The sequence below is a fragment of the Pogona vitticeps genome, chromosome 8 (assembly GCF_051106095.1).
Source record: "Pogona vitticeps strain Pit_001003342236 chromosome 8, PviZW2.1, whole genome shotgun sequence".
NCBI classification, from domain to species: domain Eukaryota; kingdom Metazoa; phylum Chordata; class Lepidosauria; order Squamata; family Agamidae; genus Pogona; species Pogona vitticeps.
Genome location: NC_135790.1, coordinates 28016111 through 28037312, shown reverse-complemented (window position 1 = coordinate 28037312; position 21202 = coordinate 28016111). Strand labels below are relative to the sequence as shown.

The window sequence follows — 21202 nt, the reverse complement described above, 5'->3', positions numbered from 1 at the left end:
AAATTCACAGCAGTAGCACCCATCAATGGCTAGCAAACAAAAACTCAAATTAAAAACAACCCCCCACACACCAAAAAGCCCTCCCGGTATATTGTTCCAATTCGCAGAAAGCAGGGAAAGACAAGGACCTGGATGGAAAATGTTGAAGAAGGGTGAGATGTGGAGAGATCCAATGTATCTTGCACAGCTTGGTGTGTCCCGTCCCCTGGTACATGGAAATCTCCTAATAGTTCGATCTTCCAGCAGCCCCGGCTGGGGCTTCTTTGCTGAAAGCACTCTTTCCCAAACCAATGCCCTCAGATGTGTTGTGACTCCAGCTCCCATCATTCCCAGCCTGCCACACTGCCTAAGAATAATGGCATTTAATCAAAACACATCTGGAAAGTATTTGGGATTCTGGCTTGCAACTCCTGCGTGGAAAGCTGCTGGTTTGGACCAACGGTAGAACCCAAACTTCTTCTTTGCTTGCTTATGATTGTAAACTGCCTTGTGACTTTCTACATCAAGGGTGCTATTTTGAATGAGTAAATAACTGCACCCTTTTAAAAAAATCACTATATTATTACACTGGATTCTCATTACCAGCAATGTATAACAATTGCGCCAAAACCCCCAAATAAACTCCGACCCAGTGGAGGCAGCAGAATCCTTCAGAGTCAAAAGAGATAATTTCCTTTGACTTTAATGCATTCTGGATCATAACCTAGCAAGAACAGCTTAATTAGTAAGCCTCCTAATTTGTCCCAAGGGATGTGTGTGTGTTTTTGAAAAGCTGTTCTTTCCTTGTCTTTCCAGTAATGATTGACTAGCAGAGGTGGCTTTGGGGTCTTGTATGATTAAAGCTCTGGTGCTTTTAGCAAAGCGTGCCATGCATGTCTCCTGTTGCATTAGGATATGTTACCAGGAATAATGGAAACTAAATTACAGATGTCAAAATAAATGAAGAAAAAAAGATCATTCTGTGATGCCTCTTTCTCCAATTCTTTATATTATTTGCTGCCCCATATGTAATTTGTATGGGAATGAATACGTAGGGTTGAGGATTTTCAACACTGGTGTTGCAAGCAAGGGTTCAGCCTGCAAAGATTTCTGTCTTTGGAAGGTCCCATATTCATTTATTCATACTGAATTTCCAGGCAATGCCTTCCTCTTGTGCAAGGCGCCATTTAATTTCAGCAAAGATGGAGCAGAACATCCAGATTTTGCGCTCAAAAAGCTTTTGAAAACATTTAGCCTTGCGGTCCAAATCGGATCAGGTTAGGTCTGGGGCAGGAAAGCGATCCTAGCTTCTGGGGCAATTCTGCGTACTCATTCTGGCCACTGTCTCTCCCGGGGACCTGAAAGGGCTATCAGGATTCCCAGACCAGTCTTGGAGCAGGGCCATTCACTGCATCTGACTACTAGTACAAGTCTCTGCAGCAGTCAGCAGCCTGGCGCCACTCCCAAATGTCTTTGGAAATCTTTTCGCTCTGCCTACAGAACTGTCCGTGATATCCGAGGGGGGGGGGAGGGGACTGCTCAGCCTCCCATTTCCAGGACTATCTCCACCACATGCAGGAGAGCCTGAAACCCTAGCTTGCAACACCCATGTGGGAAACACCCAACCCTGTGTCCCAAGTAGGGCCATTCACTGAACAAGACAGTAGGAGACAAGGCAGGGCCAGTTCTCAATCTGTCAGCAGGGGCCAGGAGGGTGCTGTGGCTCTCCTGATACCTGTTAGCTGGAAACCCCTCAGGTGTGTGTGTATGTGTGTGTGTGACCTTTAAGGGGCCCTCATGATCACTGCCCACATTCTGGCTCCATTTATTTATTTATTTAGATTTCTACCCCGCTCATCTAGACCACTGGTTCTTAACCTTGGGTTACTCAGGAGTTTTGGACTGCAACTCCCAGAAGCCTTCACCACCAACTGTGCTGGCTGGGGTTTCTGGGAGTTGCAGTTCAAAAGCATCCGAGTAACAAAGGTTAAGAACCACTGATCTAGACCAAAGGTCCACTCCGGGCGGCATTAACTTTTCTATCTGCCATCAGGTTATTTGCACCAATTCTTGAATTCTCTTGGGATCAGATGAAGAGCAATGGGCCTGCTGGCAACACCTGCATGGACCACCTTTCTGTCGCCACCACAGCTGCAGGTTTTAGAGCTCCGTTTGCTTGGAGGTTAAGTGAAAGCTTGGGGGGAGGGGGACTGTGCTGAGTTATTTCTCTGGGTGCCCTCAAACGATTGAGAGGCTAATGAAATCATATCGCTTCTCTCGCAGCTTAGCCTTCACCGTCCCCCAAAAGCCTCAGCAGGCAAGCGGCAAACTGATGCCCTGCCTTTTAAGTCTTGCCTGCACTGAATGTGGTTCCCTACAAAATTGACACAGAACATCTGCAGAGGAAAGAGTGGGCAACCAGTGTACGTTCGGGAAGACCACCTACCCTGTTGGGAAGTGGGGCCAAATTGAGCCCCTTCACCAAGTGTTCGTGGCTCGTGAAGCAAAACACACCTCCCTTCAGAGCTCTTTGCTCTGTTGCATCCGAAGTCTATACACCAGTTTCTATAACTTAAATGTTAATGATCTGAGATGTTTCTTCTAGCGTGGAAAGGCTTAAGTACCTCCACTTCTCCCTCATTCCCCAGGCTAATTTTTAGCATCACATTTTCAAAAAAAGCAACTAAGTAAGAAATGATTATATACTTCATGATGATCTTAATTAATTGTGCAGTCATAAAACCTTCAGCAATTACATGGTGAATATACTCTGAAAAACCTGGATACACCCCCAACCACTTAAACACAAAATGCACCCAAGTTGTTTGGGTTGCTGCTACTTCAGTTGCAGAGGGCTCTCCAAAGTATGTACTGTTGTCCTATCTTCTAGAGGATCCTACGCCCCGATGGGTATATGAAGCTGCCTGGCGACAGGTCCATAATCCATCCATCTGTCCAGCTCAGTGCTCCCTCATCCCTAGAGGGACGAATCTCTAGAGACCCTTTCCAAGATCCAGCATAAATGCTCTCCCACTGAACTACACTCCCATCCCGAACACCTCTCTCAACATTTTGGTCTAGAGGCCCTGGTTGCACAGAAAACATAACAGTACTGTATGTCAGTGCCATCACTCAACACTTAGATTAGCTATAATGCAAAGGAAACAACATTCAAGTTTCTTTCCATCCATGTGTTTTAAATACACGCTGGTGGAAAGGCAGTTACATTTAAAATTGTGCAATCTGGGTTAAAAATATCAAGCTGGGCACATGCTTGCACTGACCCCTACTAACCATTTTTATATAGATCCCAAGAAACATTGCACCCTGGGCCAACGAAGGGACAAATGTGTTAGTCTCTCTTGTGGTTGTTACAGCTCTATAACTTAAGTGGACCAACACTTCAGCGCTGTAGCTAGGATATCAGATGCTGCTCCAGGTGGACGTCCTTCTCTTACTTCCCCCATTCCACAACTACGAGTATGGGGTTAGGATCACAGACTATGGTCCTGGCACGTGGAGGGTTTGGGATGGACTGGACATGGAACCTACAGGTTGAGGAACGGGGAACTTGGAATGGATTTGGACAAAAAAGAGGGGCAAATTTTGCCATACAAATTGTCTCCACCTTGTTTCTTATAAATGCATAGACTCTCTCTCTCTATGTTTGTTTGTGTGTGCGCGCACAGACAGAAGATGATGGTGTGTGAAGTAAATAGCTTTTTAAAAAAAACCCAAAAAAACCTCCAGCTTGTTATTCATGGGGGGGCAACACCCACCAACACCACGGTGCCTTTGGAGGGAGGCTCTAAAAACCAACACTGGCACCAGGCTTCTTCTGATCACAGTGCTTGTGCCTTCACTGGCTGTGCAAGTGGCACTCCCCGCAGTAGCCATCTCTGACTGTGCGAAAAAGGGCCACCACGAGCGTACAGGTGAATCCCAAAAGCCTTACTAGAGAGTCAGTCCTGTTGAAGTCTGTGGCAGGCGGTTCTGCCTCCCAGTCATTTAGCAGTCGCCGTTCCTGCAGGCTGGAGAACTGAGTGGGAGAAGAAGAGCAGAAGGGCCACCCAAGTGCCTCCCTTGGGGGACCAGCGGCTGCCTTTCGTCTGGCAGCAACCCAGACTGTCTCCCACCAGTGAATCACTTCAAGAACTGTTAGCTGAATTCCACCCCTCCACTTCCTTCCTCCTAGTCTCTTATTCCTAGTGTGTGTCATGTCTTACATGAGATTGCATGCTTGAGTGTGCAAGCTACCCTGAGAGCCCCTTCCCCCCCTTTTTGGTCACAAAGTCATATACAGTGGTGCCCCGCATAGCGACGATAATCCATTCCGGAAAAATCGTCGATATACGGATTCGTCGCTATGCGGAACAAAAAAGCCCATAGGAATGCATTAAAACACGTTTAATGCGTTCCTATGGGCAAAAAACTCACCGTTATGCAAAAATCCTCCATACGGCTGCCATTTTCTCTGCCCGGTAATCAAGGAAAGGGCGCGAAAACACTGTGGGCGGCCATTTTTTTACCCAGCAGCCATTTTGGAACCACATGTTTTACCATTTGAAACATCGCAATGCAATTGCTTTTGCGATCACAAAAAAGCCATGGCTATACGGATTCTTCGTTAAACGGGGCGCCCATTATGCGGGCAGCACTGTATAAAGGCTGCAGGTAAATAAATACTGAATAAAGAAGAAACATATGATTGTGCTGTAAAATGGCCATATTACATGCACGTGTTTGGTGTATATGCGCTTCTCAGTTCATAATAAACTAATTCTGCTGGGACTTCCCCACCACTGGATGGAACCTCCTTCAGCTGTAACTCATGACTATAGGGAAACAATATGAAAAGGGAAATGTGTTCTTTCTCAGCAGGAGCTGATGTGATGGCAAATCCGCAGCAGGGTGTGCTTAGGCATCATCACGCCACGCTCATGGCTAGTTTGATGTTTTTAACCCAAATGCACAATTTGGCCAGACATCCTGGCTTAACTGGACTGCTTCAGGCTGTAAAAAAGAAAGACATTATTGAGATTTGAATGCTCAACTGGATTAGTACAAAATTCTTCCCCAGAAAGAGCAGGAATGCATTTCATATGTTTACCACGTTAGCAAAGAGGTTGGTTGACCTCCTCATTCCCTTCCCCCCCCCCCTTGGGCCAAACATTGGATGGTTTGAGCATTTGGGCCAAGCCTTCAAGTGTGCATTGTCTGGACCAAACCATAATCTTAGCATCACTGTGAAGTGCCACTAGCTGAAGAGAAAAAGAAGTTTGTTATTAGAAAGCTCATACGCGCACACACAAAAACCATGCACAGGGCATGCACATGAAACCTAGTAAGGGGAGGAGCTAGGAATCCAAGATGAGGATGATGACTGGAAGAGTGAGGGGTATCCTGTTTACACAGTAGCCTTGCAGGAAGACAGACCACTACGAGTTCATCTGCCTCTGTTTTTTGTTTGCAATGACCGGCAAAGGAGCAGGTCTCTGGTTTCAGACAGGATTCCTTCAGAGCCTTACCTGGAGCAATTAGGAATTAAGCCAAGGCTTTTTGGATAGAGAGAAAGCGCTCGGCAAGAAGCTCCTGTGCTCCCTCTTATAAGATGGAAACGACCATCAGAAACCCCATGTTGCATGGTCTCCTAGGAAAGGTCACTGCAGGATCCTCCAGAAGAGATCACTTAGTCTTCTGCTTGGGAGAATTTTCTACCTTCTCTAGAGGCTCACTGTCTTCCGCAGCTCTAAACTAGGCAAGAAAACTAGGAAATGGGAATATACTCAGTAGACAGACTTTTTAACTAGCGTAGTTGGAATCCAGTGAAGTCTGACACTGGGAACAAAACCAAACAGGGTTCAAAGGGTTTGCCTAGATGTTTTACAGTGAGCCCCTGGGGAAAAGGTGTGATGTTCAACGTAGCTTAGGAGTTCTCCAAATGTCACTCTTGGCTAATCACTATTTCTCACCCTACACACTTCAAAATATAGGGAAAAGGGGTGATGTACATGACTCCGGTGACTCTGCTGGAAAGGGGATGTAAAAATCTAATAAAGACTCACAAAGGGTTTGTTTGTTTAGAAGGAAAAAGGATTCTCACACCCTCAGTTCAGCAAGTATGGAGGAAAGAGTAGTTCACTAAATAAGTAGGGACCTGCTGAATAGCAACCCAAATCGGAAACCAGTTAGAGAGCAGCTCCTGGAAATATGGGAACACAGAGAACCTGTTGCTCCAGTCACCTGCATGGATGTAATCAAACCCAACGCTCTTCCTCCTTCCCAGTCTCCTGCCGCACCATTTTCCAACTGTCTCTCTTGGCTACTGTGTAAAGCAGGTCTAGAACTGTGACAAAAAGCCATTTGCCACAGTTTCACACAATGACTGGGGCCCCTCACAAGTGATGAGATACACAAGGTAAAAAGAAAACAAACAAATACAGGAGAAGATGTTTAAAGAAATGTACAAAGAAATGAGACGGGGAATGAAAAGTGGTACAAAATCAGGATGGCTGGGTATTAGTTCCATGTGGATGTCGCCCAAACATCTGTGGAAGGAGAGGAAGACCAGGTTGGTGGCTTGTTCTCATGCATGTGGCAATGGCTGTAGGAGGTTACTGATGTTAGTTTTCCTAGCAATCCCTTGCTTCAAAGTTTCTCTCGAGAAGGCCCACAAATCAAAGCGGATGAAACACCCACAGGCTTGGTGTTTTTGTGTGTGGTTGTTTTTTTTGGTTTGTTTGTTTTTTAAGTTTTCTTTGTCTTCTGGGAAGCAGAAACACAGGGGTCGCCCTCTGTCCATCTTGGAACAGTGTGCAGGGGGGTGTTAAAATGAAACTGCAAGAGTTGCTCTAGGAAATCGATTCCTTCCACGCTGCTGTCAGTTCTGAACGTGAAAGCCAAACACTTTCTCCTGCTTTGAGGGGTCAAATCATTTGCTTCCATAGTTTTGAGAAAGCCGCCAGGTGAAAGTGCAAGGGAGAAATGACCCCCATGCAGGTTTAGAAGCCTTTCCAGCTTGCAAAAAGAGAGGTTACTTACCGTAACTCTGGTTCTCCCAGTGGTCATCTGTGAATTCACACTAATGGGTTTTATCTGCGCCTGCGCAGAGGTTTCTGGAATCTTCTAGAGCTTAACACTGTTCACTAGGACCGCCCCCCCCAGTACACGTGGTCTGCCCATCCTGGCAAGTGCTTCCATTTCCACAAAGTCCACCACTGCATAAAAGTTTTGACGTGATGGACAGAGGGGAGGATGGGCGGGAAGTGTGAATTCACAGATGATCACTCGAAGAACCAGAGTTACGGTAAGTAACCTCTCTTTCTTCTTCATGGTCTCTGTGAATGCACGCTAATGGGTGATTAGCAAACTTACCCGTCCGGAGGAGGAACGTCATGGAAGAACAGCTGACAAAACCGCTCATCCAAACGAGGCGTCTGACTTTGCCTGTAGATCCAAACGGTCATGCGAGGCAAAGGTGGACAGTGTGGACTATGTGGCAGCTCTGCAGATAGGGATATGGCTGATGTTATTGATAGCACTGTGGTTTGCAGTAGGGTTGGGTATTATAAGATCTTGCAGTTTTTCTCATTTTCTGTAGGTTGTCAAGAATTTCATCCATCTTGGTATCGAAGAGGCTGACCCTGTCAAAGGGTAAGTTCTCAATATGCATGGAGGAATCATCAGAAATATGTGCAGAGCGTAACCAGGCATGCCTTCTAAGGGCGACAGTGGTGGCCATGTGCCTTGAGGCCGCCCCTATGATCTGTCTAGCTGTGATGCGCTCTTGGCGAGCTAAAGCCATTGCTTCCTGATGAAAATCCAGATCTCTTGGGTTTGTATTCACCTTGTGCTGATTGGAGTGAAGGGAGCGCCTTGTTTAATGCTGCAGTTTGCACAGGTTTTGAGTTGGAGAGGAGCAGTATGTTGAGCCTTCGAGTGGTGAGAACGATGAGACTGTGTAACCTGGTGTGGTATCGGGGAAGGCCCAGTATGAGTGGTAGTAGCCTGTACTGATGATGTGGCCTCCTGCAGTAGCGGAGGCGTTGCTGATGGTTTAGAATGCTTCGGTATCAGTGTTGAGACAGGTCCTGTGCTAAGACCTGTTTCCTTTTGTGAGACGATTTATGGTGCTTCGGTTCCGGGGAGTCATCAGAAGGGTAATGCTGATATTGAGGACAGTACCGAAACGAGTCAGAATCAGAATCCGAGTAATAATAAGAGCACTGAGGTCATTTAGGTTCAACATAAACTTCCATATCAGGATGTCCCTAGTGATATCGGTGGTGTCGATATTGTGATGATGGCATTTGATAATAAATGGGTGGCTCATATAAAGTAAGCCTTTTAGGATGACGGTATTGCATAAGAGAATCATGCGATGCGAGAAGTCCTGTCGATCAAATGAGGGTGAGGGGCATTGACATCAAAGTGACCCGTCTCTGGTGTATGATGTGTCCTCCTGGACTGCTTGTGCGGTCGTTGCAGATCAGGCAAAGAGGACGCTGAATCCAACTGACACATGGAGACAGAGCAACCCGCAGGGCTCGATAGGTCATATTTTGGAAGCACGGTAACATCAACCAAAGTATTGGCCCAAGACGGGGACTGTGCCAACAGAGATGATGGTGGTTGTAACAATGGTAGAGGTAGATAATCGTCGTCGTCCACTGAAATGGAATCAAAGCAGATAGTCTGCCGCTCATGAAGTGGTACCGAATAGACTGTGCAGCAGAAGATGACTTTTTGGCTTTCTCCGGTTTTGGCTGCTGTTCCGGTACCGAGGGAAATTTTGGTACCAGTGTAGATTTGGGTGTGGAACCACCGGACTTAGTCTTGGCAGGCATTTTTGCCTTGGATTTGGACTTTACTGAGGCCACAGAAGCGTCCGGAGACGGTAACGGAGGTGGTGGTGGCTGTACGGATTCCATATTTGGTGAAGGGCGAAGAGAACGTTCTCACAAGTAAGAACAGAGATGCTACTGTCTTAATTTTAAAGCGTGCTGAATAAACGTCTTGCAAATAGGGCAAGAAGCTGGCTGGTGGGCCTCACCGAGGCAGAAGAGACAAGAGTCGTAGCTGTTGGTCAGAGGAACTTTACTGGGCACAAAGTGCACCTTTGAAAGGTCCAGAAGAGGCCATAAACTATCAAAAATGGATAAGAAGAATGAAAACAGGGGAAAAGGGGGGGCGGTGGAGAGGAGAAAAAGCGCAAAGTCTCTCGCAAATTCCTTTTGAAGGCAATAGTGAATGGAGCTAGTCGAAGAGAAGAAACCTCAATTGTGGCAAAAAGGAACGGAGGCGCTTGCCAGGATGGGCGGACCACGTGTACTAGCGGGGCGGTCCTTGCAAATAGTGTTAAGCTCTAGAAGATTCTGGAAACCTCTGCGCAGGCGCAGATAAAATCCATTAGTGTGCATCCACAGAAACCACAAAGAAGAACAAAGACTCTATCGGCAGCAAGTGGTACGTAGGAAACTCCGGACACAGCAACTTTCTCTCTACCATATGAATGTTTCTCTCATACAACCATCTTTTGAATCATTTGCGAAGTGGTGAGGGGTTGATACTTTTCTCCATGCTCTGACTCATACTTATCAATTAACACTATCTTAAGGAAATAACTGACAGCTGACATCTATGGCTGGTTGATGAGTAGCCAGAGAGAGGAAGGGAGATGGACAAAAGCTGTCATCTAGACTGGCAGCCCTGAGTATCCTCTGCCCTTTCTTCTCCCAACCCTAGCACCTCATCATGGAGGGCGAGGCAGTGGGATGGGGTGCTATTCCATTATGAGAAGAAGCGGGGAAGACCTGTCCAAGGGAAGGCTGCTGTTTTGAAGAGCAAGATCCGTCTGTTTCATTGAAGAGCAAACCACTTTCTCAGAGATCAGCGGTTCGAGCTACTCATCCCAAGGCCTCATCGAAGAAGAGAGGACACCAGGATGGGGGCAGAGGAGCAACTTGGCAATGCTGGGCACTGTTCCAACTGCCCTAAAGCTCCACCAGTGGTCTTGCCACAGGTGACTAATAGTACAACTGGCAAGACGAATTTAAGATGAGAACGCAAATATTCTAGCTTGTTCCTACCAGCTACATTGGGTGTCTCCCCAACTCCTACCAGTACTGAATCCTACTTGATGCAACCTGGGTTAATCCCAAGTGTTCACTCAAAAGGAATTCTTCTTCCTTCCTGTACGGCCTATATGACACCTGTGTCTGCCAGTGCTTGCAAGTTCTCATTTAGCGTATACAGAAAGCATCTGATAGACGTATACCTAAACATGTCACGTGTCACTAAAGCCACTCGTATCAGTGGAAGCAAACCATTCAACCCATGTCCTCTGTCTGCCATGCTATCTTGCCAGCTCAGTAAAGGGACAGCATGATGGACTTTAGTTGGTTTTGCATGCAGATAGAGTATGTTGAACAAAGCTCTGAAAAAAATAACAAAAAGTTATAGAAGCAAAATTTTGAAAGATGGAAATTTAGGGGGTTCCTGAATGGAAAGTGTATTTTAAATTTTGTTTTGTGCATCTTGTGCAGAGCGTGTTAACCAATCAGTACAAAGGTGTGTAGCATTGTTGTTGCTGTTTAATGTTTACCTTCTGTTCACCAGCGTGGACGACATCATCAGCACCATGCAAGCCACATGACAAAGTCACATGATACGCACGCACATGATTTGGTTGAAAGGAAAGTGGAGGAGGTCACATGGAAAATACAAAAAAAATTAAAAAACTGATGTAAACAATGGGCAAAAAGAATCAACAACATTCACAGATTAAATTAAACAAAATTAAATTAGCCACTCTACTGAAACATCAGGGGAGAAAGGGGAAAACAAAACAAAACCAGCCTGCAAATGAAAAAAGTTTGTTATTAAAGGAGCGGAAGGTCAAAGTACTACAGCAAAAGGTTTGGTTGGTTAGGAGGAGCCTTGGGGTTGCCTACTAATTATTACCAGGTCTGGAAGAAGAGATTAAACAAACCCCCAAGCAAAAATGTTATTGGAACAAAGAAGACTTTCTCTTAAAAACTGCACAATTGATGGCATCCACAATACATAGCAAAGCAAAAGGAAGGTGGGAAAGATGTGTTATCGGGAAACAGTTCGCTCATCCATTGGACGGCTACAGAAAGAAAAGGCCTCCCTTCTAGATTGACTGCTAATGGATCTGGTCTCCAGCCGATGAATTCTCCAGCCTGTAGGGATACAAAAACAAAGCAAAGCAAAGCAAGCAAACAAACCCTGCCCACACCTCGTAAGAAGGGAGGAAAACAGAGCGAAAGTAGCCTTTGCCTGAAGAGCAGCACCCTGGATCCGGTCATGTAGGCACGGCGGAATAAATGCAGGTTGCTTAGGAACACTGCACGCTCGGGCAATGTCTGGGTCTCCAGCACAAACCGGCCCAGGATCAATGGAAACACCAGAAATTGGTGGGCAGGAGCGAGCAAGGATGAACCGAGCCGAAAATGGCTAAGTGGCCCCTTCAACATACGGAAAAGTTGATAAGCCACCATGGGTCCCATGGCAGCAAAAGGCTTCCAAGACCTTGGTGGAACAGAGCATTCAGCCCTGGCCCATTCACAGGGCTGTTTTGCAGCATCGCACAGGACTGAGCACTTCTGTTCCGACTTGATGCTGGGCGTGCATCGTCTGTCTGGGTCAGCTGAGATCATGAAGGAAAGCTTTGCAGCTTCCTGGGATGTGCGGGATAGCTACGCAAGGCCAGCATCTTGCAGGGTGTCATCCAGACTTTTTCAACAGTAACGGTCAGGGACCTGCCTGCACTGCTGTCTGGAGTATTACATTCACGGAGGAGAGTGGCTCTGCACCCACGTTGGCTGATCACTGCCTCCTACTGACAGGCAGGACAATTTCTGGGGCTGGGCGGGTTGGGGGGGGCATCATCAGGTTGTTTACAGCTGAAGCAGGCATTTGCTTGATAATGCACAATATGACTACTTCTCTTCTCTCTCCCCCCCCCCCCTTGACCCAACTAGAGGCCATCTGTGTGCATGCGAGTGTGCTTTCAAGTCCAGCTGAAGGGGAAAGGTTTTAGATCTGCATGGCATCTGGGACAGGAATCATGACCACTTCTCTTCAGTTACATGAAGTCTTGGGGAAAGGAGAAGAAGCTACAATTTGATGAAATTAGAGGTGGGGGGGAGGGGAGAGAAGTGTTCTTTAATGGACCGAACGGGAAGAACGTGTGGGTCTGAACGTGAAGCCTTTTCATTAGATGCTCAAGGAGGAATCTGTGCATACCAAAAAGAGGGGAAATTATTTTACAAGAGTAAGTGGGAAAAAGTGGGTGCAGGGAGGGCCTGATCTACTGGCAGCCGATATTCAACACCCATTGAGGAGCTTTCTTTGCCACAAAGCAGAAACACCGAAATGAAGGGCAGAAAAAGTCAGAGAGGAAATCCAGACCTTGTTTTCCCATTGTGTACTTCTCTCCGGCCCCCACTCTAATAAAAAAAAATGGACCAGGTTGTTTCCGAGAACAGATGATTAGGATAAGGGCACCTGTATGTGTTCATATACCATCAGCCTGATGCATATTTACGCTCCGCAGGCATTTAAAGAAAGAAGTTGTGGCGGGGAAGACAGAATGTCAACAACCATCACAGCCACCTATGTTCGATATTAATGCAGCTTTTGTAACGCTAGCACAGCATTTGAGCGGGCTTAATGGAAATGGAAAAGGTGAGACAGAGGCGCTGTTTGATGTCCTCTCCTTCGACAAGCCATTAAAGGCGGCTCTTCAAGACGGGAAGCCATGCGTATTCGTGGAGATCTGACATTATCTGCCTGCCTCTCCATCACCTCTTGTTCCTGTTTCTTTATGAAAGAATAATACCTGTGCTAAAGAAGCAATAATACAGATAGACTCGGAATTGCAGGCAGGCCCACATGACTTATTTTGAAAAGGCTCCTACTTCCTCCCTTGGTGTGGCTAGACCTTTTTAATGGATCCCAGCAGATGTTACTATGAAGCAGCACCTCAGGCAGCTGCTTGGGGAACACGATGCTTCACGGGGTTCTAGCTCATCCATTGTTGGGCATGGGAAGGGCAGACGTAGAGGGATAAAATGGAAGCGAGAAATACCCAAAGGCTTCGGTTCCATTTCAGAAGAGGCAGAGAGGGGCTGGCACAAATCCTTCTTGGCTCTGCGCTGCGAGAGCGCAAGGGAAAGAGCCATGGGCACCCACTGTAGCACCAGATTGAGGGGAGGGGGTGTCTAGACAGTCCCCATAGCGCCCCTGGGGCTCTTTACAAGTGGCAAAGCAGACAAGGTGGCCCTCACTGCTCTGCATTGCCCACCAGAGAATGGTTCCAAGGAATTCATAACTTCATTATGAAACGATACCCCTAGCTGCCTTGTATCTATAATATATGTTTATTGGTTTTATTGGTTTTAAATTTGTAAACCGTCCAGAGTAGACCTTTGGGCGGGATTGAAATCCAATAAATAAGTAAATAATAGCCTCTTCCCAGAAAATCTCTATCTCAAATAGCCCAAGGCTTAGTTTTGAAATAATAAGCTGGTTTTCAAAAGTATAAAATGGTGCAAGAGGGTTGCTGAAACCCATGTGGAAGGCGGATCCCGCGCCACACCTACGGCAGAGGCCAAATGTCTGACAAACCCCGAACGCACCCCAGCTGTCACTTACAAAACTGTCCTGGAATGACTCACAATTTTGTTTATAAAATGCTATAACCTTAGTGAGTTAGAAAAGAATAAAATGCACAGAAACAAATAAGAATTACTTTCGTGATGAGATTGTAGAACATGAACAATAGAAACTTCGCCGCTCCTCAGAATGTGCCTCCCTCCCTCCCTCTCTAGCATTAATAATTCCCAAACTAGCTGAAAATTCTCTTCTCCCAAACCTCTAGAGAATCTAGTTAAGGAAACTTTTTGCCCAGATAGGGGTATTTCAGCAGTAGGAGGAACTGCATGCCTAGGATTTTGACATCTCATTTTAATTACTGATATTAACACCAAATGGGAGTCTAAGCTAGCCCAAATCCCCATGGAGCGTTGGCAGTAAGAATGAAGTCAGCGAGGCCAATAATGGTCTGCCAATCTTTGTTCGGAAAAAGTGGCTGGCCAATCGGTATCAACTCCTCCCGATCGAGTTGCAAGTGAAAGTCCTGCAAACTTCCTTGTAAGGTGCTGTTTTTAAGGATCAGGAGTGTTTTGAGGGCGTGAGATCATCTGGCGACCGTTTCTTCTTTGCTTTTTGGCAACCATCAAAGGGAGAGCACGTTTCCTTCCGGCCCTATCTCCCTCTCATAGGAAAGAGCAAACCTGCATTTTTTTTTTACTTGCTTCAAAATGAGTGAGGCAACTGGAACTCTGCTCTCTCTGGTAGGTAACAAGGCATTCCACGAGGCGATAGGCTGGTTGACCCTCAGCTCCAGTGACAGAGGGAATACGCCTCTTCTCTTCCTTTCCAGGAAGGAGAAGGGATGGGGGGGGGGACACACCAATCCATGCAGATTGTTAAAGTTCCAGGTTCCTCCAAAACCCACTGTGCCCCTGAAGACACACACAGAGAGGCAAACTCCCCCTGAACAGAACCCCAAGCACGAGGAGGAGGGTAACTCCGTGACCCATGCACACAGCGTGCACACCTCAAGGCCAGTCCTCATCAGGAAAGGGGTTTGTAATAGGAATGCCCTTCACCCCATGCAAGCCGCCGTCAGAACTTGGAAATGTTAACTCTTTGGGACTATAACTCCCAGAATCCCAAGGCGCACAGTACCTGATGCATGGAATCTGGGAGCTGTAGTTTTTTAAAAGTAACTTTTCCAAGATCTCCCTACTACTACACATGAAGTATGTCGTGGCTGGTTCAGTCATTTGCTTTTCTTTGTTCATTTGTCATTTTTCCACTCCCTGCTCCTGCCACTCCCTGCGGTCAGGTTTTCTCCTCTCACTCATCTGGGTCTGGGAGGCTCATTTAGGAACCAAGCAACCCAAATTTCTGCCAGCAACTGGTCTGGTGTTCAAATCTCTGCTTGTGATTTAGGGGAGGGGACATCTAACTCCCCTGGTGAAATTCACAGACTGTGAGAGTGCTTCTTTGAAGCACCCTTGCTTGTCCTGAGCTCTGTCAGCATAGATTGACCCTGCCATGAATGGGGGGAGTCAACATGGGCTAAGTCCAAGGTAAGGAGCAAGCACTAGTTTTAAGGAACCCTCAAGAAGTAAATATTAATGAAGAATTGGATGTACCTGCAGGAAAAATGGTACAATGTGGAGAACTGCTGGTCGTTGGTGGCTATTACTCTTCCCATCTACTTCACTCGTGCTCTCTCCCCATTTTCCATCATCCTCTGCCACTTCCAACACTCAAAGCAGTCAACACTCCCTGGAGGAGTGAACACTCATGTCCACTCCTCAGGCTCAGCTTTGTGGATTCCCCACCAGGATTCTTGGGAATCCTTGCCACTTGGGCCCATGGATGATGGTTCTAAGGTTTTCACATCCTCAAATTAAAATCGGCTAGAATTTGCACTTGGTTAATTGCACACAAGGCTGTTTCAGGCTGGCTGCATCCAAAAAAGATTCAGATGTTTAAACCTTGTTGGGCACTTGGTGGCAGTGGGAATTCCCCAGATTCATCCTGGCCTGTTGTAAACATACCTAATCTAGTTTTTTGATGTTTGCACTGGTCACAAAGACCAACAAGATGCTTCTAAAGAAGGGAGTAGGGAGAGACATGCAAAGAAGCCGGTGGGAAGAAGGAGTAGTTCTAGAGAGCAGCTCATCGGTCTGGTGGAAGACATGTGCTTCCTAACCTTGTTTAAAATGACCTTGGCAAAGACAACAAACCATTCCTTCACAACTCAAGGCCAAGTCATGCAGGGTTAAGAGAAGGCAGGACCAGCACCTTTTTCTCAACTCAAAATACATCCATCCATGCCAGATTTTACCAAGGGGACTAAAACAACCAGTAAGGTGCAGCATACGCAACACCCTCGGGTCAAGTCCTGTGACACACGGCAGACCACTCGGAAAAGGTGTTAATGAGGCAGAGGGTGAGGTAGGAGAGAGGAAGCAGAGGGCTGGGTGGAGAGGGAGGGATGGAGGGAAAAGCCTTCCTGCTACTCACGGGTGGGCTCTGTGTTTTCAGATTCAGTGGGATGCTGGGTTGCTATGGAAACATGAAGGATAGGACACATAAAGGTGAAGCCTGGCATGAAGATAAATTACGAATGAAAATAAATGGCAGAGGAGAGAGAAAAAGAAAGGCCCTAATGAGGAGGTAGCAAAGGCTGACATAAAATTTACATCCCATATTGATAAAAAATAAAGGCAGCCCTTGTCATACAGAGCTTAAACCGCCCTTCTTCTAGCCTCCTTTACGAATCGCAGCCTTCAAAACCACTGACCCTCAGATATGGTTCCTGGGAGTCCAAACAAGGGGAGTCATAGTCACCCACATCTGGAAGGGATGAGGTTTAAAGTCACAGACTAGGAGTATCTCAGTTCAGGTCTCCACGCCACTGCAGAGTGTTTGGGGCGAGGTTGTGTCTCTCTCCATCTGACTCATCTCACTAGACCGTTAGGAAAATGTTTCCATAATAATAATAATAATAATAATAATAATAATAATAATAATAATAATAATAATAATAATAATAATAATAATAATAATATTTCCAGCAGCTTGCGGGAAAGGTGGGATACAACTATGGAAGAAACTGTGTGGAGAGAAGGTGGCGAGGGAGAGAGAGAGAGAGACAATAACCCTCTGATCAGTTTCCATTCTTGGTGCCAGCCGTGGGGTGTTGAGAGAAAACAGACTTTGGGAGAAAGCTGGAAGGGCCACAGCTCTGCTCATGAAGCATGGACCGAGACCTAGACTTCCCAAGTTTTGAAGCAAAATAATAATAATAATAAAAACTAACAAAACGAATCGACCGAGACGGCTATAATTCTACAGAAACAGTTGTCAAAAAATAAAATAAAATAAATAAATCCCTGGTGTTCCCGTGTTGTTCCTCCTCCAAGGAAAAAAATCCGCTCTTCAGCACCTGGCTCCTTGTAAAGAGAACCCCAAAGAAGCCGAGGAAGGGAAAAGGGTAGAGATGGAAGCCTTCTATCTATGAGAATTATCCACCTGCCTGAATGGTACCAATTGATGTCATCCTGGGTTTGCTATGTTCTGGGGGTGGGGCGGGGGGGGGACACCCAAGAGGAGGACTGCTCAGAGGAAGATAGCAGAGGGCTCTGGGAAACACACACACCCCGCACAGTCACAACATCTGCACATTTAGACAGAACAGCAAAGAGTGAGCACGCAGAGCGGCTAGAAGTCAGCGTTGTGAGGCGGGGAGAGAACCCTTCGTTTTCATCCTCATCTGAACTTGACCAGCTGCCTGAGACAAGCCCTCCCTCGTAACCTCACTTTTTGCCTCCCTGCGGAAGAGGAGGGTGATAGTTCTTCAGCATCAGGGTTTATGAGAGATCATGTGTAAAGCATCCCAAAAGACTTTGGTGCAGCAATGTGCAGCAGGATTGCATTTATACCAGGAGCTGAGCACACCCTCTCAAATGCCGCCTGAGGTCTCCCTCCCATGCTCTTAAACCTACTAGTGTTCTCTCTCTCTCTCTCTCTCTCTCTCTCTCTCTCTCTCTCTCTCTCTCTCTCTCTAATTCTGAGGAACATAAGATCTCATCACCCACATCAAGGGAGACTGTATGTTGGTGGCCTTCTGATGGTAAAATTCATTCTGTGTCTCTCCTAACCCCCCAGCAAAATTTAGGAAAAAATAAAAAACCAACAACACTATAGCAATTAAATTTCAAAGGTCATCAGCTCGGTCACAATTAAGTGAAGGAACCTCTCATGGCAGGACCCCTCAAAGTTATTCTTCCACCAGGCACTTTCTTCAGACTGCAACCAGAAGTTCTTCGCATGAAGCAGACTGCCACATGGTTTTCAATCTGGCACTGTTCTGGCAGCAAGTATTTTCATTTATTGACTTAGAAAGGAGAAAAGAATGCATACCGAAGCTGGAATGGTTGCAATGAGGGTCTTATGATTAATGAGGGTCTTATGATTCTGTGACCTAGCTGAGAAGCATCTTCATTTTCTTATCGCCTCATTCCTGTAGGGTCACACATCGCATAACCCTCTCTTGAAGCTCCCAAGAAATATGGCTTCCTCTATCCCCACCCTGGCAGTGCTGACTTGCAATTACTGGCTGTACATCCAAGGCATTGCTCAGTCAGCTGAAAATGAGTTGCTATTAATCCATTCTTTTCAGAAGTGGCTGTGCTGGACAGCCTCTTTACTGCTGGAATGGCCATCACAACCTCCCTGCGCGGGCAGTGTTCGCCCCTATGAGGGATGGGTTTACAAGACCACTTCTGAGGGATCCATGTGGGTTCTTTGGACATCCATAAACCTGAAAAGTCATAGATTTTCATCCCACAACAATCTTGTCCTTTTTTCTGCCTTGCTCTTGAGGTGGGTAACACCAACAGCAAGGCACAGACCGACAGCCAAGCAACGACCCTGTTTGAACCTTTCATTATGGAATTCCCACTGAAATTGTCCACCAGCCAGTTTCCATCATGGACTTGGTTAGTCATGTTATATGATGAGCCTGACTTCTGGACTTTTAAGATCTTGTCTTCCAATACTAAGCCTGACTGACGGAAGATCTCACTTCCCATGTGTTACACGGCAAGAGATGTCAGAGGAATGACTTGCTCTCTCATTTTCTCACTTCTACCAGCAGCATAGCGCTGCATTTTGCCCGTCACAGGCCACGTTCTCACCAGAGTGGCAGCTGAATACAAATCCTAGAAAAGCCAAGCTTTTGCTATTTCAGTTTTGGAACGAGGAAAGGCAGGGGTAAAAAAGTGCAGCTTTCTCTGCCCTGTTTTCTACACCAGCTGCTAATGTCAGATTCACAATTCCCCTTTTTTCAGATACATTTAGTTTGATTGTCAGCCAAGATGAGAAGATTTCTGGATAATACTGTCTTTAGAGGTTGCAACTGAGAAGCAAAAAAAAAAGAGAGAGAGAGAGAGAGAGAGAAAGAGGGAGGTGTGTGTGTGAGAGAGATGGGGCAGGGGGAGGGAGAGATCTAAGAGCAGCATGACAGTAATAGGATACGCTCATTATTGGAAAGCTGTTCATTTATACACATTTCTAAATGACACTGAGAGAGACAGAGAAAATTAAAAACAGAGCCTGGAGCCCTCCCCCTTTCACCTGTACCTGCTTGTATGCTACCTGTCCTGTGTTGTTTCTTGGGCTCCTGGAGTCTAAACAGCCTTCAGCTATAGAACAGAGGCTGGCAACATAACAGCACCCCAGGCTGTACCAGGCCTGCCAAGGCTCTTCTCGGGAGTAAACGAATGAACAAATAAGTAAATGCCTTTTCTTCTGAAACATCTGGCCCAGATATGGTCACCTGGAGGTACAGCAAGGCAGGGCCAGTGTAAAAAGCCTTGGTGAGCTAGAGAGATCCTGGGGACTTCCACGTTGCCGACCCCTGCTGTCGAGGAAAATACGAGGACATGGCAAGTAGGGCAGACATGCAGATACGGACAACACTGCATGCTCTGAAGAGGGAGGAAAAAGAGGCATCGGCCTCTCAAAACCGAGTTCTACAAACAGCAGTGTTAACTGGAAAATATCACGGCTACTCTAGTGTCAGTGTTATTAGGAGATGCAAGAGTTTTTATTTGCTACTTTCTTTCTAAGGACAAGGAGAAGGAAAGTCAAAACAGAACAAAAGAAAATGAAAAAGAGATGTGCTAAGTTAAAAAAAAAGAGAGAGAGAAGAAGCTAGCTCTACGTGTTAGGGTAAGAGCACTCCATGAAAAGGAATTCAGAAGGACTTACGTGGTGGCGGAGTGCCTGCAGTTTCCCCATGGTTGGAACACGGATGAAAAGAAAAGACAGACACAGACCCCAAAAAAGAAAAGATGTAACAGAGATGAAAAAATAAACAAAGTGACAGAACAAGGCACTGGAAATTTAAAACAAGGAAGATGACCTGGCCTTGCAATGGGCTCAGATACCCAGTTGGGCAGGTTTAGAATTTCAGATTTTTCCAGACAAACAGCTGAAACCGTATACAGTTGTTTGAAGGGAAATGGGACATCACAGCATGCTATGCCTTTGTCCATCGTCTCCTGGAACTGATGGGGTAGTGGCTGAGGAGAGGAGAGGAGAGGGGAGACGAGGAGAAGGATGATGCAGAGGAGAAGGTCTAACCTCGGGTCTCTGTTGGAAGCAACACTTGTGCTGACCACACAGAGAAAAAGAGGGCAATTTATTCTCGGTCATTTCCAGGCATGTGTGGACAACACTGTGAAAGGGACAGAAGGAAGACCATCCAAACACAAGCGAGCGACCAGCACTTCTGAGTCCCAATGGGAGGTGTGGGGTGTGGGGGGGGGGGCAAGGACTGAGCCTGGAGAGAACCCTGGAGGCTCCTACAGCAATGCATGGAATTAACTTCACTCAGTCCAACACTTACTAAACAGTGGGGAGTCATGAACCAAGCAGGTCTGCAAACCCCTCTTCCCCCAAAGGAGAAGAAAGGAGAGGCAGGCTTGGCCAAGCAGCCACCCCTCTTCAACCAGACACAACTGTCTGCTTCCCAAGAAGCTGCTCTGAGTTGTCAGGATGGGCAGGCAGGACTTCCAGCAAAGGGGCGACGAACTCTGGGAAAGGAGGAAGGAGGAGCTTCACTGGAGCTGACACACCTTGAGCTCCAATAGCTTGTAACACACATCCCTCTGTGGTTTTTGGATTACATTTCATCCTTCTGACTAGCTGACCTTTTAACGCTTGCTCCAACCACCTTCTCTAGCAATGAAATACAGGATAAGCAAGAAGAGGGCGCTTTAGCACACCAGGCATAATGAATCTATGGCACTCGAGACGCAGCGGTGGCTCACCACTGGAGGTGGAATCAAAAGGAGCTTAGAACCATTCGTGGAAGCGGATACGTCTCCTCGATATCTCTGGGGGCCTCCCCGGCCGGGAAGCAGTCTATTTCTAAGGACAGCTGCTGGGGAGCAACGACCAACTTTACCTCCTACTCACTCGTGGGTTGGTCACTGCGGGAAGTTATAGAAGGACTAGCTGGATTTTGGATCTGAAAACCAGGTAACTGGCGGGGCCTGTTTGCTGGCCCTGGCCAGGTAAAAGCATTGGGTCTCAATTCCTAAGG

General features: G+C 46.6%; 1 protein-coding gene across 12 annotated transcripts in view; it reads right to left on the bottom strand.

The window, feature by feature from the left end:
* NCAM1 (neural cell adhesion molecule 1) overlaps positions 1-21202 on the bottom strand; it is a 187202-nt gene that overhangs the window by 28605 nt on the left and 137395 nt on the right. For 6 of the 12 annotated variants that reach the window (XM_078379599.1, XM_078379600.1, XM_078379602.1 and 3 more), the window contains one exon: positions 19864-19878. The exons of the other annotated variants lie outside the window; for them this stretch is intronic. In XM_078379599.1, coding sequence (XP_078235725.1) covers positions 19864-19878 — 15 coding nt within the window. The remainder of the gene's footprint in view (positions 1-19863; positions 19879-21202) is intronic. 12 annotated transcript variants of the gene reach the window in all.